Genomic DNA, 25,985 nt, shown 5'->3' with positions numbered 1-25,985 from the left:
GACAACATAATAAAAAAAGAAAAAAGAAAAAGAAAAGAAATATATATATACACACACACACAAGGATAAAAATTAAAAAACAAAACAAATCAAAAAAATACTTGACCAAAAATAAACTCCATGCTACATTATCAGTTCTACTGTGTTAGATTGTATCAAAACTAATAATGTAGAAGTGAAAATAAAAATGGGTTTCACTACACTTAATTTGTTAAATTTTTTAACATCGAATAAGAGTTTTAAGTTCGAACCTTGCTTACACAAAGATTTTTTTTTTCCCCCTAGGATAGCCGTTACGAAGATTTTTTTTTTCTATTTACCTTTATTTGTCAGAAAAATCATAAAAAAAGGAGAATGAATTTCCAGTCCAAGGGGTTGGTTTACTTTTGGCCATGCTTCATTTGCTCTACTCTTCTTCTTCGGACATATTTGGTATGGCGCTAGAACCTTGTTCTGAGATGTTTTTGCCGGTATAGAACTTTTCAACGAGATAGTACTTTTTCAACTCTCTCAAAATGGAATCTATTCCAAACATATATACCATGGTTCCTTACTTTGACAGGGTGCAAATATCTAAATGAATGACCTATTTTTCCTCAATCTTTTCGACCTTGGTTCCGTAAGAGCAAGTTAGAAAGATTGAGAACTGCATTGCTGATATTGACCCCAAAAAAGAAATACAAAATCTAGTAGTCTAATAGTTTATTATACAAGTTAAAAATATACTAAATATTAACGTTGCCAAACCATTATCAGTTAAAATATTCTTTTAAAAAAGAAACTAATAGTCTATATATATTTTAATAAAAAAAAGCACTTATAAAAACTCAGGAGTTGGGCAAAAGCCAAATGGCAAGACGGGTTTGTAATGTCACAATTTGCACCCAAACCTAAAAGTAAGAATGAGATAGGCTCAAAAAGCCCAATACAATGAAATTTGTAGAGAGTGGACTTGAAATTTAGGTTTTAATGATGTTAAATAGCAAAAATGATGAGCTAGATTGCAAGATCATACACATTGGATTGTTTATGTAACAGAAATTGTCCTCGGACTCAAGCCGATGATGATGGATATTATATTTCACTCTTTCAAAGACAGATTACAATTATAGATGCTAATGTGTACAGTATTTTCTCCGATCCCCTTTCCTGAATGTCCCCTTCTCATTTTATATCATCCTCCCTCTTCTTTCCATCTTCCACGTATGGATCAGATTACTAGTTTAGATACTTGTTCCATCAACCCATCTCTAAAATCTTTAGAGGCAGCTGTAAGGCTGAACCCTGATACTCAGGTATCACTTCCCCATTAATGCGGTCAGAGAGATAGCTACAGAGCATTCAATGCAGTAGTAATAGCTTTATCTTAGACATTTCATAGCACTTCTTTTTATCTTGTACATCCACCATGCCTACCCTTTCTTATATGATTTCCTATAATATTGCCTTTGGACTCCAGATAGCCCTTTCCTACCTCGACTTTACATAGCCAATGACATACTCTTCCTCGGACCACCTTCTTGGATAACCTTGATCAGACATCATTTCTTTATCCATCAGTACTGCCTCTTGGGTTGATATTCCCATATCCTTGGACCATTCAGTGTCCTCGGATTGGGCCTCTAGCCCAACACGTATTCCTGAGCTCATTGACCCCACAGGGTTAAAATTAAAAAATAAAAAAACAAAAAACAAAAAACATAAAGGGATGGATGAGAGATAAAGTAGTCAAAACTAAGAATATTGATATGCGAGTAATTAAGAGAGAGAGAGAGAGAGAGAGAGAGAGAGAGAGAGAGAGAGAGAGAGAGAGAGAGAGAGAGAGAGAGAGAGAGAGAGAGAGAGAGAGAGAGATGATACGCATGTTGTGGTTGCGAGTTGAGTTGTTGAGAAGAACGCATGGCTATAATATCTCTCTCAATACCTTTTTTAGGAAAAATAAATTAGAAACTATTTTATGAATGGGTTGAACAAGTTACAAATAAAAAATGTTTAGGGGTTTTTGTTTTTTGTTTTTTAATAAGTTTTTTGTTGAATATTTTGTTTATTCATTGTTGTTTGAACTAGTGTTGGACTAATTTTTATTGTTGCTATTTGGGCCCTTATTTTATTTTATATTTAAAATGTTAAGAAATATGTTTGGGGTCAAAATTATTTTTGTTGAACCCAAATTTTTTGTTTATGCTAATTTTAATGTTTTTATTTGGGATTTTTTAATGGATTATGTTTAGGAGGACCAAAATTGTTTTTATTGAATCCAAATTTTTGGAATTGAGTAAACTTACACACATAAAAATAGTAATAGTAGTGCTTTAAATTGAGTTTATAATATATTACATACTTAAAGTACAACATTTTTGTAGTTGTAAACTAGAGTTATAAATAACGGACACTAGATATACACATGTGGGATAAACATTCCAATTTTTTTTGAGTAATTAATAATACTTGTTAGAATTCTTAAGTCAAGGTGTTCTTTTTTTTTTTTTTAATTTATATATATATATATATATATATTTTGGAAAAAATAGTTATGTATATAATTTTTTTCTAAGTCTAGGTGTTCATCTATATAAATAGCCTGACATCAATGTAAAGCCACCATTAGTCCACTACCAGCCAAAAAAAAAGTGAAAATAAAATGAAAAACATAATAGTGAGATCTGAAGCCGTTTCACACAGTATTTGAGAATTAACCCCAAAAATGTTGTGCATATATGTGTGAGACGGTGAGTGTGACCATTAAGTAATTTTTTATGGATAAAGTTTAGTTACAAAATTGGTTGTAAACTAAGACCACAATTTTACTCAATAAAAAAAAATGTTATTACATATTTTGAAAATTTAATTGTTGAATTGCATGTTCTTTATACTCTTAACATACATGTCAAATTTTGTGCCAATTGAATATAATTTATTATATGATTCATAAGCTTATATTTGATGTATAATTTTAAATTACAAAAACTTGCAATTTGAAAAATTTATTGATGACATAGCTATTGATATTGAATTTTCTAAAAATTTTGTAAGTATGAAGAATATAAAAAGAATATGTCATCCAATGGTGGATTTGTCAAAATTCACTTCCAATAAAAAGATAGAGGAAATTATATTTTTCCCACCTGTGGTTTGCCCAAAAAACACTTTGCCTACTTGTAGTTTACAAATTGACATTTTATCCACCTGAGGTTACCCTTTTATGTCTCTCTCCTCTCAAAACATAAAAAAACAAAAAAAATCAAGGGAAAAAAAGATGTAAAAACTAGGTTTTGTAAAATTTAAAACCAAACTTTTACATCTTCTTTGCATAGATTAACTTTTAGATCTTCTATTTTAATATTATTTCTTATGAATGATGAGTGTTTTGTGGTGGTGGCGCCGGTGATGATGGAAATGAAGGAACGCTTGATGGGGTGGTGGTAAAACCTGGTTGTGGGGAAGGAGATAGATCATATGGAAAGAAAGTTTCAATGTGTTGTGGAGAACCGTATTGGCAATGAGAGAAAGGAATGAAAAAAACACAAAGAAGAAAACTAGGATTGAGAATGGCTGAAGAAAAATCACAGCCATGAAGTTAATTGATAGAATTGTAAGAGATTCATGGAACTAAAAGTCGTTCTATTTTTCTGTATTTGGAGCTTTATCATTTGTCATGTACAATATAACCATCGTATTATATTATAATAGAAGATGTAATAGTGAATGCATGATGAAAAGAAGATATCAAAGTCAAGTTATAATTGACCCAGGGGGTTGGCTGAGTTGGTTGGGCTCTCAGTCTTAAGGTGCTTGTACTGGGCTCGACTGGGTGTGCTCCTTAGTTCGAGTACTGCTACCTGCACTTTGAAAAAAATTTCCTGGGCCAGTGCTTTACCCCTCCGTGGGCCCACCCGGCACGAACAGTGATTAGTTTCTGGTTGAAAACTTTGAGGAAACACTGTGGGAAACCAAAAAAAAAAAAAGTTAAGTTTTAATTTTTACAAAACTTAGGGCATGTTTGGTACATGTGTTTAAATACACGTTTTCAGTTTTTAAATAACATTATATGTATTTCTACAAATTTTTTCACTCATACGTATTTCCAAAAAAACTGAAAACTGTTTTTTAAACACACATACCAAACAGACCCTTAGCTTTTAAATCTTTTTTTTTCCTTGATTTTTTAGTTTTTTATGTTTTAAGAGGAGAGAGACATAAAAGAGTAACAAAAATATAAATTTATCCCTGTTTTTAACAGAGATGGGTAACAGGATACAAACAAAACTAACCTCAGATGGGTAAAGTGCCAATTTTTAAACCTCAGGTAGGCAAAATGTTTTTTGGGCAAATCACAGGTGTGTAAAGTGTAATTTCTCTAAAAAGATATTGATTAAGGTTTTGTAACTTAAGGTTACAACTAATTTTGTAGCTAAGTTTTGTTTATTATTTATTACGAGAAATACAATGTTCATAACATTTTCATAACAAATTCTAGATAATAAATTGTTATTGATTACAATTTGAATACGTCACTTAAATTACTTTTTTGCCAACCAAGAACAACTTGCCATTTAAAATTTATTCTGAAAATTTTGTAAAAATATTGTGGACAAATCATTTTTTATTTTATATTTTATTAGGTAATTTTCCTTTCTCCACGTGAAAGAGGGAGAGAAGAACCTCCAAATGAGGTCCTGCTGCTTGTGGATAGAATGTTGCTTTTGTAGGTGAACTAGTCAAGAGGGAGGGATCGCTGAAATTACATAAATTTATTCTAGTCGACTAGAGGTTTATAATTTATAAATCATTAACATTGAGTTAAGCTTGTCATTAATTTCTTCCCCCTTTGGTTGTCCTCTCGGCCTTTCTTCTAACAACATTGTGTTTGTGTGTTACAGACAATCAATGGGTATAAGCAGCAGCTGGGCCGCTTGTGGTTTTCTTCTTTAACTTGCTCTTTTACAAACACCTTTTCCCATCTTATTGGTCACAGCCCAGCCTCGCAGTTATCTAACTGCAAACTCTTCTACTTCATGGACCAACAGTCCTTCTGCTCCCAATTCTGTGAAATTTGAAGATGGATCATTTGTGAGAATCATACTTTCCAGTCAACCCTCCAATATATACCAGGACCAGGTATATGCCTGTGCTTGTGGCTTCTTCTGTAATCGAACATGCAATAACAGTACACACTTTGCCATTTTCAGTCTTTATTATTTATCCGCAAACACCATTCTGAGTGATCATACTCCACATGTTTTATGGTCTGCTAACCCAAAGAATCCAGTTAGCTACGGTGCGACTTTGCATCTCTCCTCAGATAGAGGTTTGGTGTTACAAAACGTTGATGGAACCATAGTGTGGTCGACAAACATCAACAGCTACAAATATGGATGAAAACAATGCAACAATTTGGCAATCTTTTGATCATCCAACTGACACGCTTGTTATTGGGCAAAATTTGGTGCTAGGGCAGCAACTTACTAGTGAAGGAGGATTGTTTTCGCTCTCTCTCACCACTTATGGGTTGTTTGCTTATTTCAATTCTTATCCTCCTCAACCCTAGTATTCTTATACATTTAGTAATTCTTATAAAATTAGTTATGCTCAATTTCAAATTGAATCCTTTGATTTCATCGAAGGAAACCGTTCATTTTCCAAAATAATTATTAGTTGAAGTCAATACCAAATTTGCTATATGGGATTTGGGCTTGACGGACGCTTGAGAGTGTATGATATTTTTTGGAAGGAAGTGGATGATCTTTTAACAAGTGATATTGGTTTCTGTGGTTACCCTACAGTTTATGGCAATTATTCTATTTGTACTACAAACGACCAGTGTAGTTGTCCTGGACTCCGAAATGGGACAAGCTATTTTCAGCAAATCCAAGAAAGGCGGCCTGACCTTGGATGCTCTCTGGTTACTCAATTGTCTTGTGAAGCTTCCAAATATCACAATCTTGTAGAGCTCCAGAACGTCACATACTTTCCCTTTAGAAAACAGTCATACTTTCAAGATATAAATCCAGACCACCGAGATATAAATCTAGAGAGTAGTAAACAGGCATGCTTAAAAAATTGTTCTTGCAAAGCTGCTATTTATTATTCGATCTCCCTTGTCGAGAATTGCTATTTACAATCCCAAATTTTTTCACTGAGGTTCATTCTTGAAAACGAAGAAGAAACTTACTTTGAAGTGTACATCAAGGTGCAGAATAATGTTCCTCCTCAGCAGCAAAAATCCAGCGTCAAATAATATTGGGATCCACTCTTGCATCTTTCTTTGCTTTGCTTCTTTTCATTGGAATCCTTGTTTTTCTATTTTGGAAAAAGGAAAATGCTGATGAAGCAGAGTATTCTTTAGATCTTGTACCAGGAATGCCCACAAGGTATTCTTATGCTGATTTGCAAGCAATAACAAAGCAATTCAATAAGGAGCTTGGTCATGGAGGATTTGGCACAGTTTTCAAAGGGCCTCTATTTGACGGCACGACAGTTGCAGTGAAGCGTCTTGATGGTTTTAGTCAAATCAAGAAATCGTTTTTGGCTGAAGTTAAGACAATTGGCAGCGTTCATCATTTCAACTTGGTGAGACTAGTTGGATTTTGTGCTGAAAAATATCATAGGCTTTTGGTTTATGAGTACATATCCAATGGATCTTTAGATAAATGGGTATTTCATAAAACTCTTTCTATGTTGCTTGATTGGCAACATAGAAAGAAAATCATCCTTGACATAGCAAGTGGACTAACTTATTTACATGAAGATTGTAGACAAAAGATAGTTCACTTAAATATATAACCCCATAACATCCTCTTAGATGAAAATTTCAATGCAAAAATCTCTGATTTTAGGTTGTCTAAACTAGTTGACCGTGATCAGAGTCAAGTTGTTACAACCATGAGAGGGAATCCAGGTTATATGACTCCATAATGGTTAAGTTCAGTAATAATAGAAAAAGTGGATGTGTATAGTTTCAAAATTGTGCTCTTGGAGATATTGTGTGGAAGGAAAAATTTTGATCGCTCTTAGCCAGAGGAAGCAATGCATCTACTTCATCTTTTCACGAAAAAGATCGTGGAGGACCAATTGTTGGATTTGATTGATATGTATGATGAAGATATGCAATTACATGGAGCTAAAGTTGTGAATATGATGAGGGTTGCAGCATGGTGTTTGCAACATGAATTCACAAAGAGACCTTCCAAGTCGATGGTAGTTAAAGTTTTGGAGGGTGATGTGAATGTTGAATCTGACCTAGATTATTATTTTTTGAATCCAACTTTACCAAGTATGAGAACTAGAGTTGATAACCAGGAAGAGAATCTTGTTGTTGTTACTCCATTATTGCCTTCAGTTTTATTAGGACCGCGGTGACTTTTTATTGTACCATCTTCATTGCTTGACCAATGAGGTAATTTTCCCTACTTGTAATAAATTATGTCTTCCAATTTTATATCAATTAGATATAATTTACTATTTGATGAATAAACTTATTGTATTGTCGTGTTCCTCCTATATAAGAACCCGCGCATAATATATAGTATTGTTTTCCTAAGTTAGTACAATAGTTGCTGCATAATTATGATTATAATTATAATTATGTATGTGTATACAACTACATATCTCTCTCTCTCTCTCTCTCTCGCAAATTTGCAATATCCTTTGTTTGCTTCTCAATGAATAGAGTAAAAAAGAACCTCTCACCGGTTCTTTATAATGTCATTCTCCACGTACCATCATTGGTGTTTCTTTTAACAAATATTTAATTGCAGACATAGTTTTGTTTTGGTGATAGACATAATTGATTGGTTGGTGGATTTTTGTAAGCAATGAGCCACTAAAAGAAATAAAATGGTTGTGTATTTTGAAAACCTAAACGGTATATTGCATCTTTGTTTATGTTTTTAACATATATGTCAAATTGCGTTTAAATTGAATGTTATTAACTATTCGATCCATAAACTTATTTTTAATGCATTATTATTATTATTATTATTATGATAAATCAATAGTTACAACCGAAGTGAGATTTGAACAGTGGATGTCATGAACAAATCAAGATGTACCAATCAATTGAGTTTCAAGACTTTTGACTTTTCTGTATACTTTAAGATTATAAAAAATTGAAATTTAAACATTTTATTGATGACATAGCTATTGATATTTAATTTTCTTAAAATTTTGCAAAAATGATGTATATAACCAATTGAGTGCGCTAATGGTGAATTTATTAAAATTCACATATAATAAAAATATATAAGGAGAGTTTGTAACTATTACTTACAAAAGGAAAACTTTGTCGTTATATGATATATTATTTTGGACAAAATTTCTCTATAAATTTGTTGTAACCTAGGGTTACAATTTAACTAAAAAAATTAACATGACTGAATATTTTAAAAATTTAACTCTTGAATTGCAATTCTTAACACACATGTCAAATTTTATGAAAATCGGATGTTATTTACTATTTGATCAGTAAATTTATTTTTTATGCATAATTTTATACCAAAAAAACTTGAAATTTAAACATTTGATTAATGATATAGTTATTGATCTTTAATCTCTTAGAATTTTTATAAATATGAAAGATATAAGAATGAAATTCAATTAAATAGTGAATTTATCAAAATTCACATTTAATAAAAAATGTAGAATAAAATTACAACCTTATGCTACAACTAAATTTATTTTCAAACTTTATTGCCAAATTTTTTCTTATTATTTATGGACATATCTAATGGTTAAAGAAGCCCAACAAGTCAGCGGTGTTGTTCATTTCATAGATTGCCGTTGGAAACCCATGCAATAAAATGAGTTCCATTTGATCCAAAACCATCTACTAAAAGCTCACACTGATCCAATCTTGGTGGGCTTGAATTCTCATCAAAGTCTGTGGACTAATTGTAGTGGAAAGAAATTGCTGTTGACTTCAAATTGCCTCCTTGGGACAACAATGCTACTAGACTATAGTTAGTCACTCATCAACATCAAAACCCAACTCATTCCCCTTTTTCAACTCCCTAGAAGAAACACTCTCAAAAAATGATCTAAACCAAGCTCCATATCCCCCCCAACTTCTCAAATTCTCACCTCACTCTCTCAAACCCAAAAATGCCCACCACCACCACCACCCTCCTCCTCCTCCTCCTCCTCCCCCTCTTCACCACCACCACCTCATCCTCCCCAATCCTAGGCCTAGACTCCTACCTAGCCCAACAATCCCGCCAAGACCCACAAGCCACAAACGACACCTTCCTCACCCTCCCAACCTCCCTAAAAAAATCCCTCTCCTCCCCATTCCCTCTCCCCTCCATCCCTTCCCTCACCTCCTCCCTCCTCGCCTTCTCCGTCCCTCTCTCCCTCCACATTCGCCTAGTCGGCACTTTCCCCCCTAACTCCCCTTCCCTCCTCTCCTCCTTCCTCTCCTCCGCCTCCCAACCCCTCCACCACTTCCACGTCATCTCCCCTTTCCATCCCCCTTTCCATTCCCTCTCCATCCAACACACTCCCCACTTCGACATCTCCTTCTCCCCTCCTTCCCTCACTTCCACCCTCTCCGAATCCCTTTCCTCCCAAATCTCCAAGTCCCCTTCCTCCCTCCGCTCTTCCCTCCTCTCCATTCCCTTCTCCTCCATCGATTCCATCGTCTCTTCCGATTTCCGCAGCGAAAACCAACACGAAAACCGCGACGGAATCTTCATCTACCTCATAAACCTCGGCCCTCAATCAAAACCTTACGCTTACACCTACTCCGACTCCGATTCCTCCGCCGGCTTCACCGATTGCCTCGGAACGATCCACGCATCCAAGAATCGGTACTTATGGATCGATTTGGCCGCCGGACCTGTCGATTACGGCCCGGCTTTGTCCGGCGACGGCGTGCTCCCGCGCGGCGAATTCCACCCCCTCGCCGCCTTCCACAGCCGCCAGAAGTCCCAGAAATCGCTCCTCGCCGACGTGTCTTCCCTGATTTGGAGTGCTTATCAGGTGCTCCTCGTTCCTTCTTTGAGAATTCCTGTTCCTTTTGAGAATTCGTTGCTGGTTCAGTTCATACATGTTCGTAGTGGTAGCGCTAGGGATTCGAGTTCGGATGCTTTGGATTGGAAGAAGATTGAGAGGACTTTGAGTGAGGATGGTGGATTGTTGTTACGTGATCAAACCTTGAGGTTTAAGAATTATGAGGTGAGTTTCGATAAGTGTCCGATTTGCTCGTTCGCAGTTTCTAGGTCGATTAATTCATACACCTCCAGGTTTCTTTTCGATAATTATACTTTGATTGTGAATGAGTATTTGGATTCAAAGCGTTTGCATCAGATATTGTCGGATTCGGGTCAGGTGTTTAGGAGTGAGGCTGAAATGCCAGTGGATAATGATTTCGGTAGGGTTCTTCCGGTTTATGTGTTTGATTTGGATTACAATAATCATTTGTTGCTCGATCGGTATCACCAGTCTGTTGCTTTTAAAGACATGGTTATCGCGGTGAGGACTAGGAACACGCAGACTGTGAGTGATTATACTTGTAATGGTCGTCACATGTTTACTCAGACGAGGAGTCTTGAGAGGCCGCTTATTGGTTCGATTCTGCAGAGCATGTGGGGCGTTTCGCCTACCCACTTGTTGTGGAGCCCTAGACATAATAGTACTTTGGTGGATTATACGTGGAGCGTAGGGCAGACCCCGTTTGGACCATTTTCGGAGAGTTTGTCATTGTCTTTCGTGCAGAAGGATGCAGCTAAGAGGAGTGTTCTTTTGACGATGATGAATTACAGTATAACGAGTGCCATTGATTTTCTTGAAGCCATTGCTGAACATGGTGGTGATAGGAAGCTACTTAAACAGAACCAACATCTTTTGTTCGAACAAAGGTGGACTTTGTTCAAGTACAAGCTTGACAAAGCAGTTTCTGCTTTGTCGCATTTGGATTTTGAGATGGCTTTGTACTATTTGAAGTCTTCTGACCATGATCTGTATGCCATCCACTCTCTTGTCTATACTGCTTCCTATGAACTGGAGGCATCACTGGTATGCTTTAAGGACCCCCCATTCCCATGGACTTTGGTTTCTTTCTCTGCAGGAGGTTTGCTAGCTCTCTTCTATGTTTATTCAAAAAGAGACAAACTGTTCAGAAGTAAAAGAAAGCAATTTTGATGCTCTTCAGAGGAACCTCAAGTTTGTATCATTTGAATGCAATACTACACATGTATGTTGAAAGAGAGGTTAGTCAGAGGTCAGAAACTAGTAACTCATCAAAAAGAGGTCAGAAACTAGTATTCAGTTCACAGAAAACATTTTGTACTGCAGTTTGAGCTTGCACTTTGCCATGTTCTTAAACTGTTCTCTTAGTTCTTAATACTTTTCAGTTACATGCTTTAATTTCATAATTTTCAGATGAATGTTAGCAGTATGCACTTTGATGGAGTTTTGGTGGTGATTGTTATACATTTTTGCTGTTATTGTCTTTTATTCCTAAACCTTTTTACTGACTGCCACTGGAATCATTAACATACACATACTCTAGATGAACGGTTATATTTTTTCTCTTTTGCAATGGGAAATTTTGCCTTGTAGCTAACTTCACTCTAACTTGTAATTCTATTGTTTGTGTAACCAATTGCATATGATGAATCACACAACTACTACTGTTGATACATGATACCATCTTTTGTTATCAATATCATCAATGTTATTCCCACCTGGCTTCAATCTATAAATATCAGATAAATGAATCTGGATGTCTAACATAGGAAATAAATAAGATGTCTAGGTAGATTTGTCACATAGATTTTGGGCCCTCCCTGTTCAAATAATTGAATTAAGTTTTCAGCTTAGGATGAAGATTAAATGTCCGATTAGTTTTGAAGGTCAATGCATCTGCACTTTTGGACCTCCCGTTTAGGATCATTGATGATTCTACTGTTATGTAGAATCATAATATGGTTGGAGCTATAGTTCATTACTTAAAAAAATAACAATAACAAAAAAGAAAAATCTATGAACTTATTAAAAAAAGTAATGAAATCGTTTTCAATAATCTGCTATCCTTGTTTTGTTGGGATACAGCTTATTTGTGTGCTAAACATTCTATTTTGGATCAATTGATACCAAAATTTTTAGTATTTGAAGCACTAACACAGATTTATCTTATAAGCAAGATAAATTGGAGTTTGAGAACATCGTATCTCAGTTTGCTCCAAACATTTGCTGCTGTTCAAGAAGTTATTTTGGCCTGTTGCTTATATATATATATATATATATATATATATTTGTAGATTGCTTGTATTATGGGTTTTATGCTTTATTTTCATGACTTTCCCGAGGAATCTTAGCAGTCATAGAAGTTTGGTGAAAATTGAATGGATCTTGTACCCCCTTTTTTCTTGGCTATACCAATATATTCATTCCTCTAAGACCAGTTTACCAATGTAATTCAGCATTTTTGGCCTTGTTTACTTTTGCTTGCAGCTGGCATAATTGTGAAGAGAAACCAATTATCATTATGATTATTTTGATAAGTTTGTGCCTCAAAGAAACCAATTATTGTGTTCTTAGATAATACTAAATATGTCTCACATCTACTATTAATGTATTCATGATACAATCATATAATTTCAACATTAGTTTCCATCTTGCTGCTCTGTGCTTATACCAATCGATTGAATTTAGATTGTTAATGTAGAAGCCAGCTGATGCTTCAATTTACTTCTGTAGATCCTGTGTGATGATGGTGATGAACTGATGATGATAAACATGTAATACCTGGATATGTACTTGTGTAGACGCTATATAGAAAGATTATTCTAGATAGGTACTTGTGGTCCTTTTTGTGTTGCTCTTTCTTTGCATTGTAGATAACCACGTTTTAAAATCCAGAATTTTTTGGAAATACCATTCAGATATTGTATGTAGATTGTAAAGAATCTTATGGGAATGTAGTTCTGCATCAAGAATTTGGTTTTATCTGGGTTTATATGTAGAACTGAGGCCAGTAAGTTGTGTATATATTATGATTCCAGTGTCTATTGGTACCAAGTATGGACAGATTTATTTATTTATTTTGGCTCTCTCTATTCCATTCTATTGCTTACTAAAAAAATGGTAGGTTCATAAGAGAGTGATTTTCCACCACTCATAGTTGACCACTCAAGAAAATTGCAGTAAGAGTTGTGATCGTAGAAGAACCAGTGTTCCAATTATATATATGCATCTTCCCTTGTAACTTCTCTCAATTACTCTAGTGTCATATTTGTACTTCGATTGAATTTCATTAAGAAGCACGTTTGAACATACCAAAGCATCATGTTAGAGCATTCAACCAAAATCTTAAGTGGTTATTGTTCATACTTAAGTTATTTGGACCCTTTAAAAAAGAGCACGTTTCTTTCTTTTTCAAACCCTTCATTGGTTTGAGGAACCACCACCTACGTTTGACTGTGTTGTGTGCATGCACCCTTCCACTCTAGTTCACATACAATGGTTTTTTTAAACAAAGTCTTGGACACACCTAATTTTACCCAATTAATGTGTCAACTTCTGATTGGTGCATATTAAGTTGAGTGTCAATAGTGGACCCATCCGAAAATAATGTTGCTCATCCCATTGTCAACTCAACAGGATGTGAAAATTGGGTGCCTAAGTGTCCATAGGATTTTTTTTTTAAGAGAAAAAGGGAAACCGTTCTATTATGTCTTGAGGACTTTCTTGCATCTCACACACACACACACAGATCAAGCTGGGTCAGGAATAGACATTATCTCACCTATTGATACATTTAATTTTAATTTTTACTTGAAACTGTTTTGCTCTCTCTCACACACATGGATATTTACTTTTATAGATACTCTGTGTGATCATAGTGATGAACTGATGATGATAAACACGTAAATATCTGGATATGTAATTGTGTAGATGATCTGTGTATGAAGATAATACAATATAAGTGCCTGTGTTTCTTATGTCATTCTCTTTCTTTGATTGTAGACAACTGCTTTTTAAAATTCATAATTTTTGGAAAAATTGTTAAGATATTGTGCTTGTATGTAAATTGTGAAGAATCTTATGGAATTGTATTAGTTAGCATCAAGAATTTGGTTTTATCTGGGTGTATATGTAGAACTGAGGCCAGTTACCAGTGCATATATTATGTTTCCTGTGTCTAACTTGTACCAAGTATGTAAAAAATTCATAGAATGACCCCAATATCATTGTTTATGGACAGAAATTGAACTATTAATTTTTTTCCCTATTCTATTCCTTACTGAACACTTGAAATTCAACAGATGCCCTTTTCCATTGATTGATTAAACTCCTTTGGATTTTTTATTCACTAAGCTCTTTTTTTTTTATAAAAAAAATCCAAATGGGATAAGGAAGCAACCAAAAAAAAAGACGCTGCCAACTGAAAATTAAATTATGATAATTATGTTGCAGTGTGGTTAAACAATCTGCCAAACTGTATGACCACTTGTCAACTTTAATTTTTGAATGAGGTCTTGAGATTTTTAGATCTCTATAGTGAGTAGATTATGGGGATGATCCAGCAGGTCTGGATGTTTTGTCGCTAGAGGTCATCTTCTTTCTCAGTTTGAATGGTGAGTATTTAGCACAGAACCATCAGAGTCCCTAGTCATTGGGTGTACGTTCTAGTCTATTTTCTATTTTTAAGCATGCCTTTGCCTCTTGAAAAACACAAGAAATAACGGGCACAGTTACAACTTACAAGTATTTCTATAAGTTAAGCATGAAGCATATGGAGGATCCTTTGCGACATCCACGATTGCTTATGAGGATTCTAGATGTTTGTCATTAGAAAAGTGTTAGAGTAATATTATATTTCAATTTGCAAGATTCAGATTGATAACGAATTAAGTTTCGTGTTGCAAAATAAAGTTTACAAAACATTAAGAAAAAAACAATACAATGCATTGAAATTTTTTAAAGATATGTTGTTGTAATACACAACATTTTTTTTAAAATTTCCATAGAAGTTCAAACAATGAGGTTCTCAATCGAACAACAAGCACTCTCTCCAACTGCATAAGTTTCTTGGTTCCTCAATTGCCATAGGGAAATAGCATGTAAGGGTTTCATTTTTGGTTTCTTATGGGAAAGAAATTCTTGAGACACCCATTTCATTGTTGGTCGAAACTTTGGTTTAGCATGTAAGCATGCAAATGCAATTGTAGCAATGAAGACAACATCCTGGGCAACTAGACAGTTTGGAGGTGGAAGACGTTGGTCTAATATTTCTTTTAGCATCATATTTTGGGGTGATTGTGATGATAATGAAGTCAAGAGTTCACTTGGATGTATTCCCGTTAATATTTCTAGTGCTAGCACACCAAAGCTATAAACATCACATTTTTCTGTCACTATCATAGTATATGTCAGTTCTTCAAAGAACGAAAGAAGCAATAAAATGTATTAAAAAATAGTAATGCCTTCATTTTTCCTTGATTTTTTTTTGAATTTTAACCCTTTTTTTAATATTATTTTATTATTTTTTATGAAAAGGTTGGTTTTTATATAAAATTTCATTGTGAAAGTGATTATTTGCTACCATGCATGTGTGGTTTGGTTTCATATAACAAACAATAAAGTAAGCTAAGTAGCATGATTATCAAGAAAACCCTACATGGGAAATAAGGTATAGTTGGAAAAGAAAAATTCACCTGGAGCAATATAACCATAAGTCCTAGCAAGTAAAGTTTGATTGGAGGAATTTGGATCAAGAAGTCTAGCCGTGCCAAAATCAGAGACAAAAGCCTCCAACTTAGAGTTCAATAGTATATTGTTGCCACTTAATCTCGATGAACAATAACTTGGACACATTCATGATGCAAATAAGATAAGGCGTGTGTTATACTTTTGATGATAGTCATCCTTTTCATCCAATCCAATTCCACAGCCTCAACATCATTGCTTAGGACAAAAAACAAGCTTCCCATTTCCATGTGCTCAACTGCTCATACATAAAAAACATGCATCTATTATGCAAACAGTAGCCATGGAGTTTAACAATATTTCTATGCCGAAGTTTTGTTAACATTTTGATCTCGTTTTTGAAACTCTTGTCAAAAGTAGGGTCCTCAGCTTCTAAGCGATGAAGTTTCTTTAAGGCAACCACTTTACCATTGGGCAACTGTGCTTTGTAAACACTACCATAACCGCCTGTTCCAATACAATATCTAATGTCAAAGTCCTCTGTTGCTTTAATGATGTCTTCATATGCAATTTTTCCATCATAATTCCATATTGAGAACAAGTCCCCATTCTTTGTTTCCATTGGATCAGATTTAGTTTTCTTGACCCTGCTTCTAAAGAGGAAAACACACCCAAGAATTACAAGCACAGGCAAAACGCCGAGAACTAAAAATTTTATTTGGTGGACAATTGATCTATTATTGTGTGGGCCTTGTGGGGACAATGGAAGGCAAGGAGGGAAGCCTTCCATATAACCACATAAATCTTTGTTGCCAATAAATGTGTAAGGTGAAAGTTTTAAGTAGCTAATTGGGATCATACCATGCAAAGAATTGTAGGAAAGGTTTATGACTGTTATGGAAATTAAAAAATTGGGAATTTTTCCGATAAAATTATTGTAGCTAAGATCCAAGAGCTCTAAATGCTGTGTAGACCCAAGTCTAGATGGAATCTCTCCGGTGATATTGTTATGACTTAGGTCAATAGTATTTAAGAGATTAAAGGAACCAATCTTAGAAGGAACACTTCCATTGAAAATAATTGTGGCTCAATGACAAGTATTTCATTCTCCTACCAATTATTTCTTCAATGATGGAGCCACTAATTTGATTCCAACTCAGAGAAAGAGATTCCAAATAATTCAAATGACCAATACTTTGAGGAATGAAACCATTGAGGTTATTTTTGCTAAGATTAGTATTGGCTTATTCCATAACAAAAAGTGTTGTAATTGCATAAATTTATTTCCTTGTATTTTTGTGGGATTTATTTGTAATGGGTTTAGTATTTAGTGGTGGAGATTTGATCAAGACAGCAAAAAGTCACATGAGCACATGCCAGAAGCTGGAGAGTCAAGTGCTAGCTGTGGAAGTTGAAGAGTCATGTGCTAGTTGTGCCAGCTGTTTTCACGACTTAGTCAACCCGCAAGTGACCCATGAAAAACACTGGTTTGAGGAGTTTTGAGTGTGACCTATTTGCCCATCACCTATACTATATATATACCCTTATTATTTACAGAAATGGTAAGGAGCCTATTTGAGAAAAAAACCCTAAGAGAGGTTTTTACAACACTCCCACCCTATTAGAGAGAGAGCCACTCATTTTTAGAAAAAAATCATTGTAGTCTCTTCTTATTCCCTCTCCCATTGATACATCCATTGAGAGAAGATTTGTACCCAAACACTACCCACACCCATTCAAAGTGTTGAGAGTATTTTTGGAGCTTGGGAAGCATTGGAAGATGCCAAGGATGGCGGATGCAATGGGCTTATTGCGAGATCGGGGAAGCTAAAGAAGACACGGTTAGGCTTAACCCTATTGGAGTAAGAAGCTTGGAGGGCTTAAGTGCATTAGGTAGATTAGGCTTGGAGGGTCTATTACTATTCATGTATCCCAACTTTATTCTTTAGTGGATCATTTGACCGCTTGGAGGGCGGTGATGAGGTTTTTCGCAAAGTTCTTCAGTTTCCTCCTTGATAACATGTGCCGGTGTTATCTTTGTGTTTACATATCTCTAACCCTTATTCTTACCTTTTAATTTTTGTTGTGTTGTGATTAATTATGGTGTAGAGTTGTTTATTTGTTTGGGTTTTTGCTTGTACCTATTATTCCGCACATATATTGTTTGGGTATAAACTTGTGTTGGTTTAAATTTGAAATTGGGAGTATAAACATTCATTAGTGTTTTATATGCTAATTGAACGTTCATAATTATATCATCATGGAAATTAATTTATCTTCGAATCTTCCTCGTAATGCAATTGAAGCCAACGTTTCCACATTCCACTGTCGTTAGTTTGACTATTTAGTCAAGATTCTATCTAGAGGACTTGCGGCGTAGCTTGCAATTTGAGTTAGGACTTAACTAGGACGCAGTTGTGAAGAACCTCAGTAGTTCAATCAGTATTCTTTGTAGTGTGCGTTTGGCGTGGATTATTTTTGTCAACTTATTTTAATATTCAGCTTATTTTTTGTACTATTTATAAGTCCCACCGCACTTTTTTTGGTACAATTTATGGGTCTCACTGTACTATTTAAGCTAACTTTTACCTTTACCTATAGTATTTTCAGTAAAAAGTTTTTAGTTTCAATAAAATAAGCGTATTCCAAACAGACACTCTAGTATTTGGTAATAAAAATTATAAAACGATAAGAAAGTAAAAGCTCAGAGATATAAAAAATAAAAATAAAAATAAAAAGCGCAATTTCATAGACCATATACTCAGTTAGTCAGGGAGGTGAGCTAGTGCAAAAATTATTAACTATTTTAGCATTAGAACCAAATTTTCCTATTTTATACCTATTTTTCAAGACACCACACACTATATTATTAAATTTAAGCTACATTTCATTAAAATATCAAATTTTCTTGATTTTTTAAAATTGTTTCTCTTTCTTCACACAATTACTACTATTTACTCTCTTCCTTCATCCTTGAGATACATAAAAAAAAAAGAATAAAATACTAAATGCCAAATGAATATTGCTAATGTAAATTTATATGATTATTGTAGCAACCATATATTTTACACAACTTTTTATGACCTGATGTGAGTGAATTTTGGGATTAATTGACTAAAATGTAGTACTTTTTCTATTATATAAGCATTGATGCAAATGCTCTTGGGAGTTTATATCCTTTATTCCAAAGGTGCCAGTGGCCTACCATACACATTGATATTTGAGAGTATTTACATTCGGTTTTGTAAATTTTAAAGTACAAAAAAAAAGAAGGCGTAAATGCACTTTTGATCCTATATTTTGGCTTTTTTCTATTTTGGTCCTTACATTTTCATTTTACCACTTTTAGTCCCTAAACCAATTAACACATGACATTTAATTCCTTACCATCACCCAATTAACTGAAAAAGCTGACGTGACAAACAGAGTTTACTGTTGGTACACTAAAGGTTGACATGCACAATAGAATAATATTAAAAAATGTCACGTTAGCATAAAATAGTAATTAAAAAAGACACATTAGCATCCACACAACCTTTGATTTTTTAAAATTAATTTATCAAATTAAACAAAATGAAAAATGAAAAAAAAAATTAGAACCCAAAATACACATGAATTTAGATCTAGTTTCATCTTAAACATGAACAAAAAAGAATACAAACCCAAAAATTCAATCACAATAACACAAATCCAGGAAAAAAAAAAAATTTACCGACAAGAAACTTTTCTTACATTTTCTTATACTTAGAACCAAACATAAATTACCAACAAAAACATCCAACCAAACACCACCAAAACTAGCAAAAACATCCCCAATAACTCCACTAAAAAATGGGGAAAAAAAAACTCTAGGTCCTTAAGATTTCCCCTCTCACGTCTCTACCCTCTCCATAGAAAAACACTCAAATTCCCAGCCAAATACTCATGAAAAATCTACAGAAAAGCCATAAAAGTGGATTTGTAGAGAAATTTTGGGAAACAAACACGATAACTAACCCAATCTCTAGCAAACCCATAAACCCATAAATTTTCTTGGCAAACAAACACACAAAAAACCCATAAAATAAAAAAACTCCACATCTTCTCGAAAAAACAAAAACAAAAAAACTCAGAACAAGAGGAACAAAGTTTTGCAATATGAGAAAGGAGAGGAAAATTGGACCACAGGCGAAGCCGTAGGCGGAGGAGATAAGGTTTGGGGTGGCTCGTCCATGGCAGATCGGGAATAGGTGTGCCGCCATGGCCAAATCTCCATAGCTTTCTTGTTCTTCTTCCCTAAGATCCATGGCTAAAAACCCATCTTCCCCACCGTCCCATGGCTGAAGAGTGAAGACCTATGGCCACACCCCACCGATCTGAGCCCAGATTAAACCCACAACCACCGATCTCCACCTCAACAACCACCACCACCAATTTAAGAGAGAGCTTTAGAGACTTTGTTTGGGTAAGCAAAACACTAGTCCGTTGAGCTCTAGAACTTTAGAGATTTTGTTCTGGGTTTTTTTTGTTTTTGTTTTTTCGAGAGGATGTGGAGTTTTTTGATTTTATGGGTTTTTTGTGTGTTTGTTTCCCAAGAAAATTTCAAGGTTTATGGGTTTGCTAGAGATTGGGTTAGTTACTGTGTTTATGAGTTTGTTTATGGGTTTAGGCTGTGCTTGCTGTTCTATTGTTGCTGGATTTGCAGAGAAATTTTGGGAATATTTTGTTGAGGTTTTGGGTTTGATTTTTTTGGGTTATTTGATGAGTTTATAGAGATATTTTTGAAGATTTGTCTAGAATTTTCTTCTGGTTTTTTCAGTGGGTTTATTTTTTTCTGGGTTTGTGTTATTGTGATTGAATTTTCTGGGTTTGTATTCTTTCTTGTTCATGTTTAAGATGAAACTAGATCTGAATTCATGTGTATTTTGGGTTCTAATTTTGTTTTGTTTTGTTTTTTTTTTTTTCATTTTGTTTAAATTGATAAATTAATTTAAAAAAATCAAAGGTTGTGTGGATGCTGATGTGTCTTTTTTAATTACTATTTTATGCTGACGTGGCATTTTTAAATATTATTTTATTGGCCATGTCAACCTTAGTGTATGCCACGTCAATTTTTTCAGTTAGTTGGATGACGTTAAAGACTTAAATGTCATGCGTTAATTGGTTTAAGAACTAAAAATGGTAAAATGAAAAGTAGAGACTTAAAAAATGGAAAGTAAAGACATCCAAAAGTGTTCATTCTTCTGGATTGAACCTTCCTCATCTTCCTCTTTGATAAATTTTTTTTCCACGACATCTACATGGGGAAACTTTTTCTTGTTTTAGAAAAGGAAAATGGGTTTGATATCATCCGTCTCTTTGCAATTTTTGTTTTGATAAAGTCCGTCTCATGCAAAATGATCTGAATCTCTACTCCCCTTTTCATGCCATGTGGCAAACTTTAAGCAAATCATGATTAATTCTTGTAAGGTGTAGCAAAGGTTGTGGCCGTAAAAGAATTGGTGTCCCAATTATATATATACATGTACATACTCCCTCGTACCTTCGAACTGATGTTCCAAATCAAACTCAACTTCTTGTTCCCTGTTATTGAATTTGTTAAGTGATAGGCTCGACAATATCCTCATTCAGAGGAAGAGGCAGTGGACAAGGGTAGCCTCAGTCTTCGTCCAATATAGCATCCGTCTGATGAGGAAAAGACCATTCATCCACAATTAATAGCTAAGCATTACACAACAATAATTATTTGCATGGGGTGCCTTCCAACATCCATCACGGTCTTACCAACGTGCCTCGAATTATTTGAGAGAGTTTGTTGATGCACAGGACCATTTGAGTGTACCTGTTTCCGTCCACGTCCCAGCAAGTCAAGTGTTGCAGCCACCGCAAGGAGAGTTCTTTAAGCTGAATTTTGATGGAGCTTGTTTAATAATGGTGCGTGTGAGGACCTGAGGACCTAAGAACCCGAGGACCCGAAGAAAGAAAGGCCAACATTTAGAATGAAAGATGAGGTCTCTCCGGGTGTGCCCGAAGATGAGGTGGCGTGGACGATAACTACATAAGGGACATGTTACAAATATCTGGATGTATTAGGCTGATTTGGAAGGTTGCATTAAATGCTTGGCAACAACCATTCTGGCTGCATTAATTAGCGAGCATCACCTTTATCCGTCGCATTAATGTGGACATGACCTGAACAGTGCGGGATGCAAAGTGGAATCTTGTTCCATTGCCGACGGACAAGTGTCACGGGAAATGGACCGCAGATTGCAAGGTGTAAGGCTACGATGAAAACAGAGAATAGTATAAATAGGAATCAAGAGACTACGAATAAGGGCTTTTTGTTGTTGAACCCTCTCTACCAAATGTATTGTATGAGGACTCTTAAATGAATAAAGCAGCAGTAACGTTTGGAAGTTGATTTTATGAGTTTTTCGTCCTCACAATTGGCGCCGTCTGTGGGAACAACAACAGCATAGCATATTCCATTTAGAAGTGTATGGCGGAGGTGTATTTAGAAGGGGAAGAATCAGTAAGTTCACGACGCAGACGTAGGCCGTAAGTCTCCGCCGTGACAAAGGGGAAAGGACATGCTTCTGTGGGTGGTGAAGGAATATGATGGCGGTCGGAGGGATGAGCAACGATCGTTAATCGAGGGGCACATGTCTCGCGACGATGTATTGCGACATGCAATCCGAGATAGCGTACTTACGCAAGCGCGTGGATAGTAAGAAGCGGAGACGTAAGGGTAATGCTAGCTCTTCCAAGGATAGTTCGGAAGCAAACCCGAGAGGAAGTCATCCCCCAATGATCGAGCCTACTCGAAGTATGACCCGTGTTAAGTGTGTCTTCGGCGTTAGGGCAAAGCAACAAAGTGACGAGGATGCCCGATACTGAGGGAATATATCACGAGGACGGGAGTGATGCAATGGGTAAAGCCCTGAGACAAATTGCCAAATCCCCTTTTGTGGCAAGGATAAACAGGGCCAAGCTACCTCGTAGGTTTTCCCAACCCATCTTTACTGTGCATAAACTAAGGATGACCCCGTAGAGCACGTTAGTCATTTTAGTCGAAGATGGCCGTTTATTCGAATAATGAGGCATTGATGTGTAGAGTTTTTCCCGCCAGTTTGGGGCCCGTGGCTATGAGGTGGTTTGATGCTTTGACAGAAGGTTCCCTGAGGTCTTTTGAGGAATTGACTAGGGCATTTGGAGCAAGGTTCATAACTTGTACAAGGATTCCAAAACCTTTGGATGCTCTACTGTCTATGTCTATGAGGGAAGGTGAAACACTCAAAACCTATTCGACCGATACCGGGGAAACGTATAATGAAATTGATGGGGATGTGGAGAGTGTAGCCGTGAGAACTTTCAAGGTGGGTCTTCCCACGGAGCATGGCTTAAGGAAGTCTTTGACAATGAAGGCCGCGAATAGACATGCGTCCAACTTATGGACCGGATAGATAAATATAAGCGCGTAGAAGAGGATCAGATGCAAAGCAAAGGCAAAATGAAAGGGTATCTAGAGAGGAAGGATCTTCGGGTAGGGGGGTTTCAAGGTATTCGGCCCAAGCGAGACTTTACAAGCCATCCGAGGATCGCCGAGTCTCCTCTAGTTAACTCACTATTTAAGGAACCTGTACATCACATACTGGAGAAAATTCGGCATGAGCCATATTTTAGGCCACCAAACAAAATGAGTGGAGATGCATCCATGAGGAACCAAAACCTCCACTGCCATTACCACCAGGATAAGGGACATACCATGGAGAAGTGCCGGACGTTGCGTGATCATTTAAATCAATTGATTAGGGACGGGAAGATCAATCATTTATTGGCGAAGCCGAATGGGAATCAGGAACAACTTAGTACTCGAAAATTTTGGGGTCAGACCTCTCAACCATCTTTAGGCACTATTAACGTCATCTTGACCCAACCGAGAGGAGACTTTGGGAAATCCTCTCGGGTCATGACCGTTCAAAACAAGTGTGGGAATGAGGACGTGGAAGAGAATCATCAAACAAATAAAAGACTCAGATCCTCGGAGACGCTTACTTTGGGTTTTTCTGATAAGGATAAAGAAGGAACGTTTCAACCCCACGATGATGCATTGGTCGTCACAGTTCGTATCGGGGGATATGATGTGAAGCGAGTCTTGGTGGAGGATGGAAGTGGTGCCGAGATTATGTATCCGGACCTATTCAATGGGTTAAAGTTGAAAGAGGAGGACTTGGAAAAATACGACCATCCCTTGGTCGGTTTTGATGGAAACCAGGTGATCCCACGAGGAATGATTAGGCTGCCCGTGCATGTGGAGGGTTCCGAAGTACAGGTAAACTTCATAGTAGTTATGGCATATTCTCCATACACGGCCATTTTGGCTAGACCGTGGTTGCATGCAATGGAGGCAGTTTCGTCAACTTTACACATGATGGTGAAGTACCCTACTGGGGGAAGCGTGGGAGTGTTACATGGCAGTCAAACGGTGGCTAGGCAATGTCTAATGTCTGCCACTATTCGCACAGGCCGAGGTTCGTTGGAAGGGGAAGTTCCTGAGACATCATAGCAATTAAAGGAGGCTGCTCGGGAAGTCGGCCTAGTTGAGGATGAAGGATCTGCCGAGAAGCTAACCAAGGTAATTATTGGGGAAGATAAAGAGAAGTATTTTCAAGTCGGATCCAAGCTACCGACAAAGGAAGGAGAAGAGTTGATTCGATTCTTGCGAGATAATATTGATGTTTTTGCATGGACGACTTATGATGTACCAGGAATTAATCCAGAAGTTATCTGCCACCATTTGAATATTAACCCTCATGCGACGCCTAGACAGCAGCCTCCTCGGCGAGCATCTCAAGAGCACGCCGAGGCAGTTAAAGAGGAGGTTGGTAAGCTAAAGCAAGCCGGTGCGATCAAGGAGATCTTCTATCCTGAATGGTTGGCCAATACTGTCATAGTAAAAAAGAAGAATGGGAAGTGGAGAGTCTGTATTGACTTCACAGATCTGAATAAGGCATGTCCCAATGATCCTTTCCCTGTTCCTAGAATTGACCAATTGGTGGATGCAATCGGGGGCACCCCGAATGAGCTTCTTGGATGCGTTCCAAGTGGTATCATCAAATCCCGTTGTCACCGAATGATCGTAGAGAAGACGGCTTTTCGTGCCCCGAATGGTAACTACCATTACCGAGTAATGCCCTTTGGTCTAAAGAATGCGGGGTCCACTTATCAACGAATGGTGACCAGAATGTTTGATGCGCAGTTGGGACGTAACATGGAAGCTTATATCGATGATATGGTAATCAAAAGTAAGAGGACAGAAGACCATTTGACAGATTTGCAGGAGACCTTCTCGGTGTTAAGAAAATATAAGTTACGCTTGAACGCATCAAAGTGTTCTTTCGGGGTGGGCTCGGGAAAATTTTTGGGGTACATGATTACTCATCGGGGCATTGAAGTTAATCCTGACCAAATTAAGGCTGTCTTAGGATTGCATCCCCCTCGGAACCCGAAAGAGGTGCAGAAGTTAGCTGGCATGATCGTAAATCTGAACAAGGAGTTCATTTCACGTCCGTGCAGGTGCCGCCCCATTTTATCGCCTTTTGCACAGTGGGAAAGATGTCCATTGGTCTAACGAGTTCAATTTGGATTTTGATGATTTAAAGCAATACATATCTAGACCGCATATATTATCGACGCCCGAGAAGGAAGAAGTGCTATATGCTTATCTAGCCGTTACAAATCACTCCGTAAGTCTTGTCTTAATACGGAGTGATGACGGTCCAAACCAATATACTATGTCGCAAGTCTTTGCAAGAAGTAGAACAGCGATACCTACTGCTGGAAAAAGCACTTCTAGCCGTGGTGCACGCAACAAGGAAATTGCCTCATTACTTCCAAGCTCACACCGTGTGAAGACTCACTCGAGTTCTACAAGCTCTCACGCGGAAGTCGGATTATACGGGTCGTGTAGCAAAGTGGGGAACCAAGCTTTGGGAGCTTATGATATCAAGTATATGCCCGGACGGCTATCAAGGGCAAATCCTTGCCGACTTCGTGGTCGAGTTCACGGACGGTCGCTCACCCCGAAGATGCCGTGATGACAATAATGTCCATTGGAACGGAAAATATCACTCCATTACGGGAAGTCTACACGGGATGGGGCATCAAATCGAAAGGGAGCCGGGGTAGGAGTTGTGTTGATATCCCCCGAGAAACTAGTCATTGAAAAGTCATTGAGGTTGGGATTCCCAAAGAACTAATAATGAGGCCGAGTACGAGGCTCTCTTAGTGGGCACCCGCATGGTTAGGCATTTGGGAGGCAAAGTAGTAAGGGTGTTCTCGTGATTCCCGATTGGGTG

At 36.7% G+C, this 25,985-nt stretch overlaps 1 protein-coding gene and 2 pseudogenes across 1 annotated transcript; 2 read left to right on the top strand and 1 right to left on the bottom strand.

The window, feature by feature from the left end:
* The first annotated feature begins 4,887 nt into the window (after positions 1-4,887).
* Positions 4,888-7,359, top strand: LOC142640347 (G-type lectin S-receptor-like serine/threonine-protein kinase SD2-5; annotated as a pseudogene).
* Positions 7,360-8,982: 1,623 nt separating this feature from the next.
* On the top strand, positions 8,983-11,410 carry LOC142622290 (uncharacterized). The gene has a single exon (XM_075795737.1). The coding sequence runs from the start codon at positions 9,100-9,102 to the stop codon at positions 11,134-11,136; it is 2,037 nt and encodes a 678-aa protein (XP_075651852.1). The 5' UTR covers positions 8,983-9,099; the 3' UTR covers positions 11,137-11,410.
* A 3,563-nt stretch (positions 11,411-14,973) lies between these two features.
* LOC142633683 (MDIS1-interacting receptor like kinase 2-like) lies at positions 14,974-17,071 on the bottom strand (annotated as a pseudogene).
* Between the last annotated feature and the right edge of the window lie 8,914 nt (positions 17,072-25,985).

This window comes from Castanea sativa, chromosome 1 (genome assembly GCF_040712315.1).
Source record: "Castanea sativa cultivar Marrone di Chiusa Pesio chromosome 1, ASM4071231v1".
Lineage (NCBI taxonomy): Eukaryota > Viridiplantae > Streptophyta > Magnoliopsida > Fagales > Fagaceae > Castanea > Castanea sativa.
Note: the sequence above shows the minus strand (reverse complement) of the source record. Positions and strands in the feature narration are given on the sequence as shown.

Excerpts from the sequence above, each read along its gene's own strand:
- LOC142622290 (XM_075795737.1), top strand. The coding sequence starts at position 9,100 with ATGCCCACCACCACCACCACCCTCCTCCTCCTCCTCCTCCTCCCCCTC.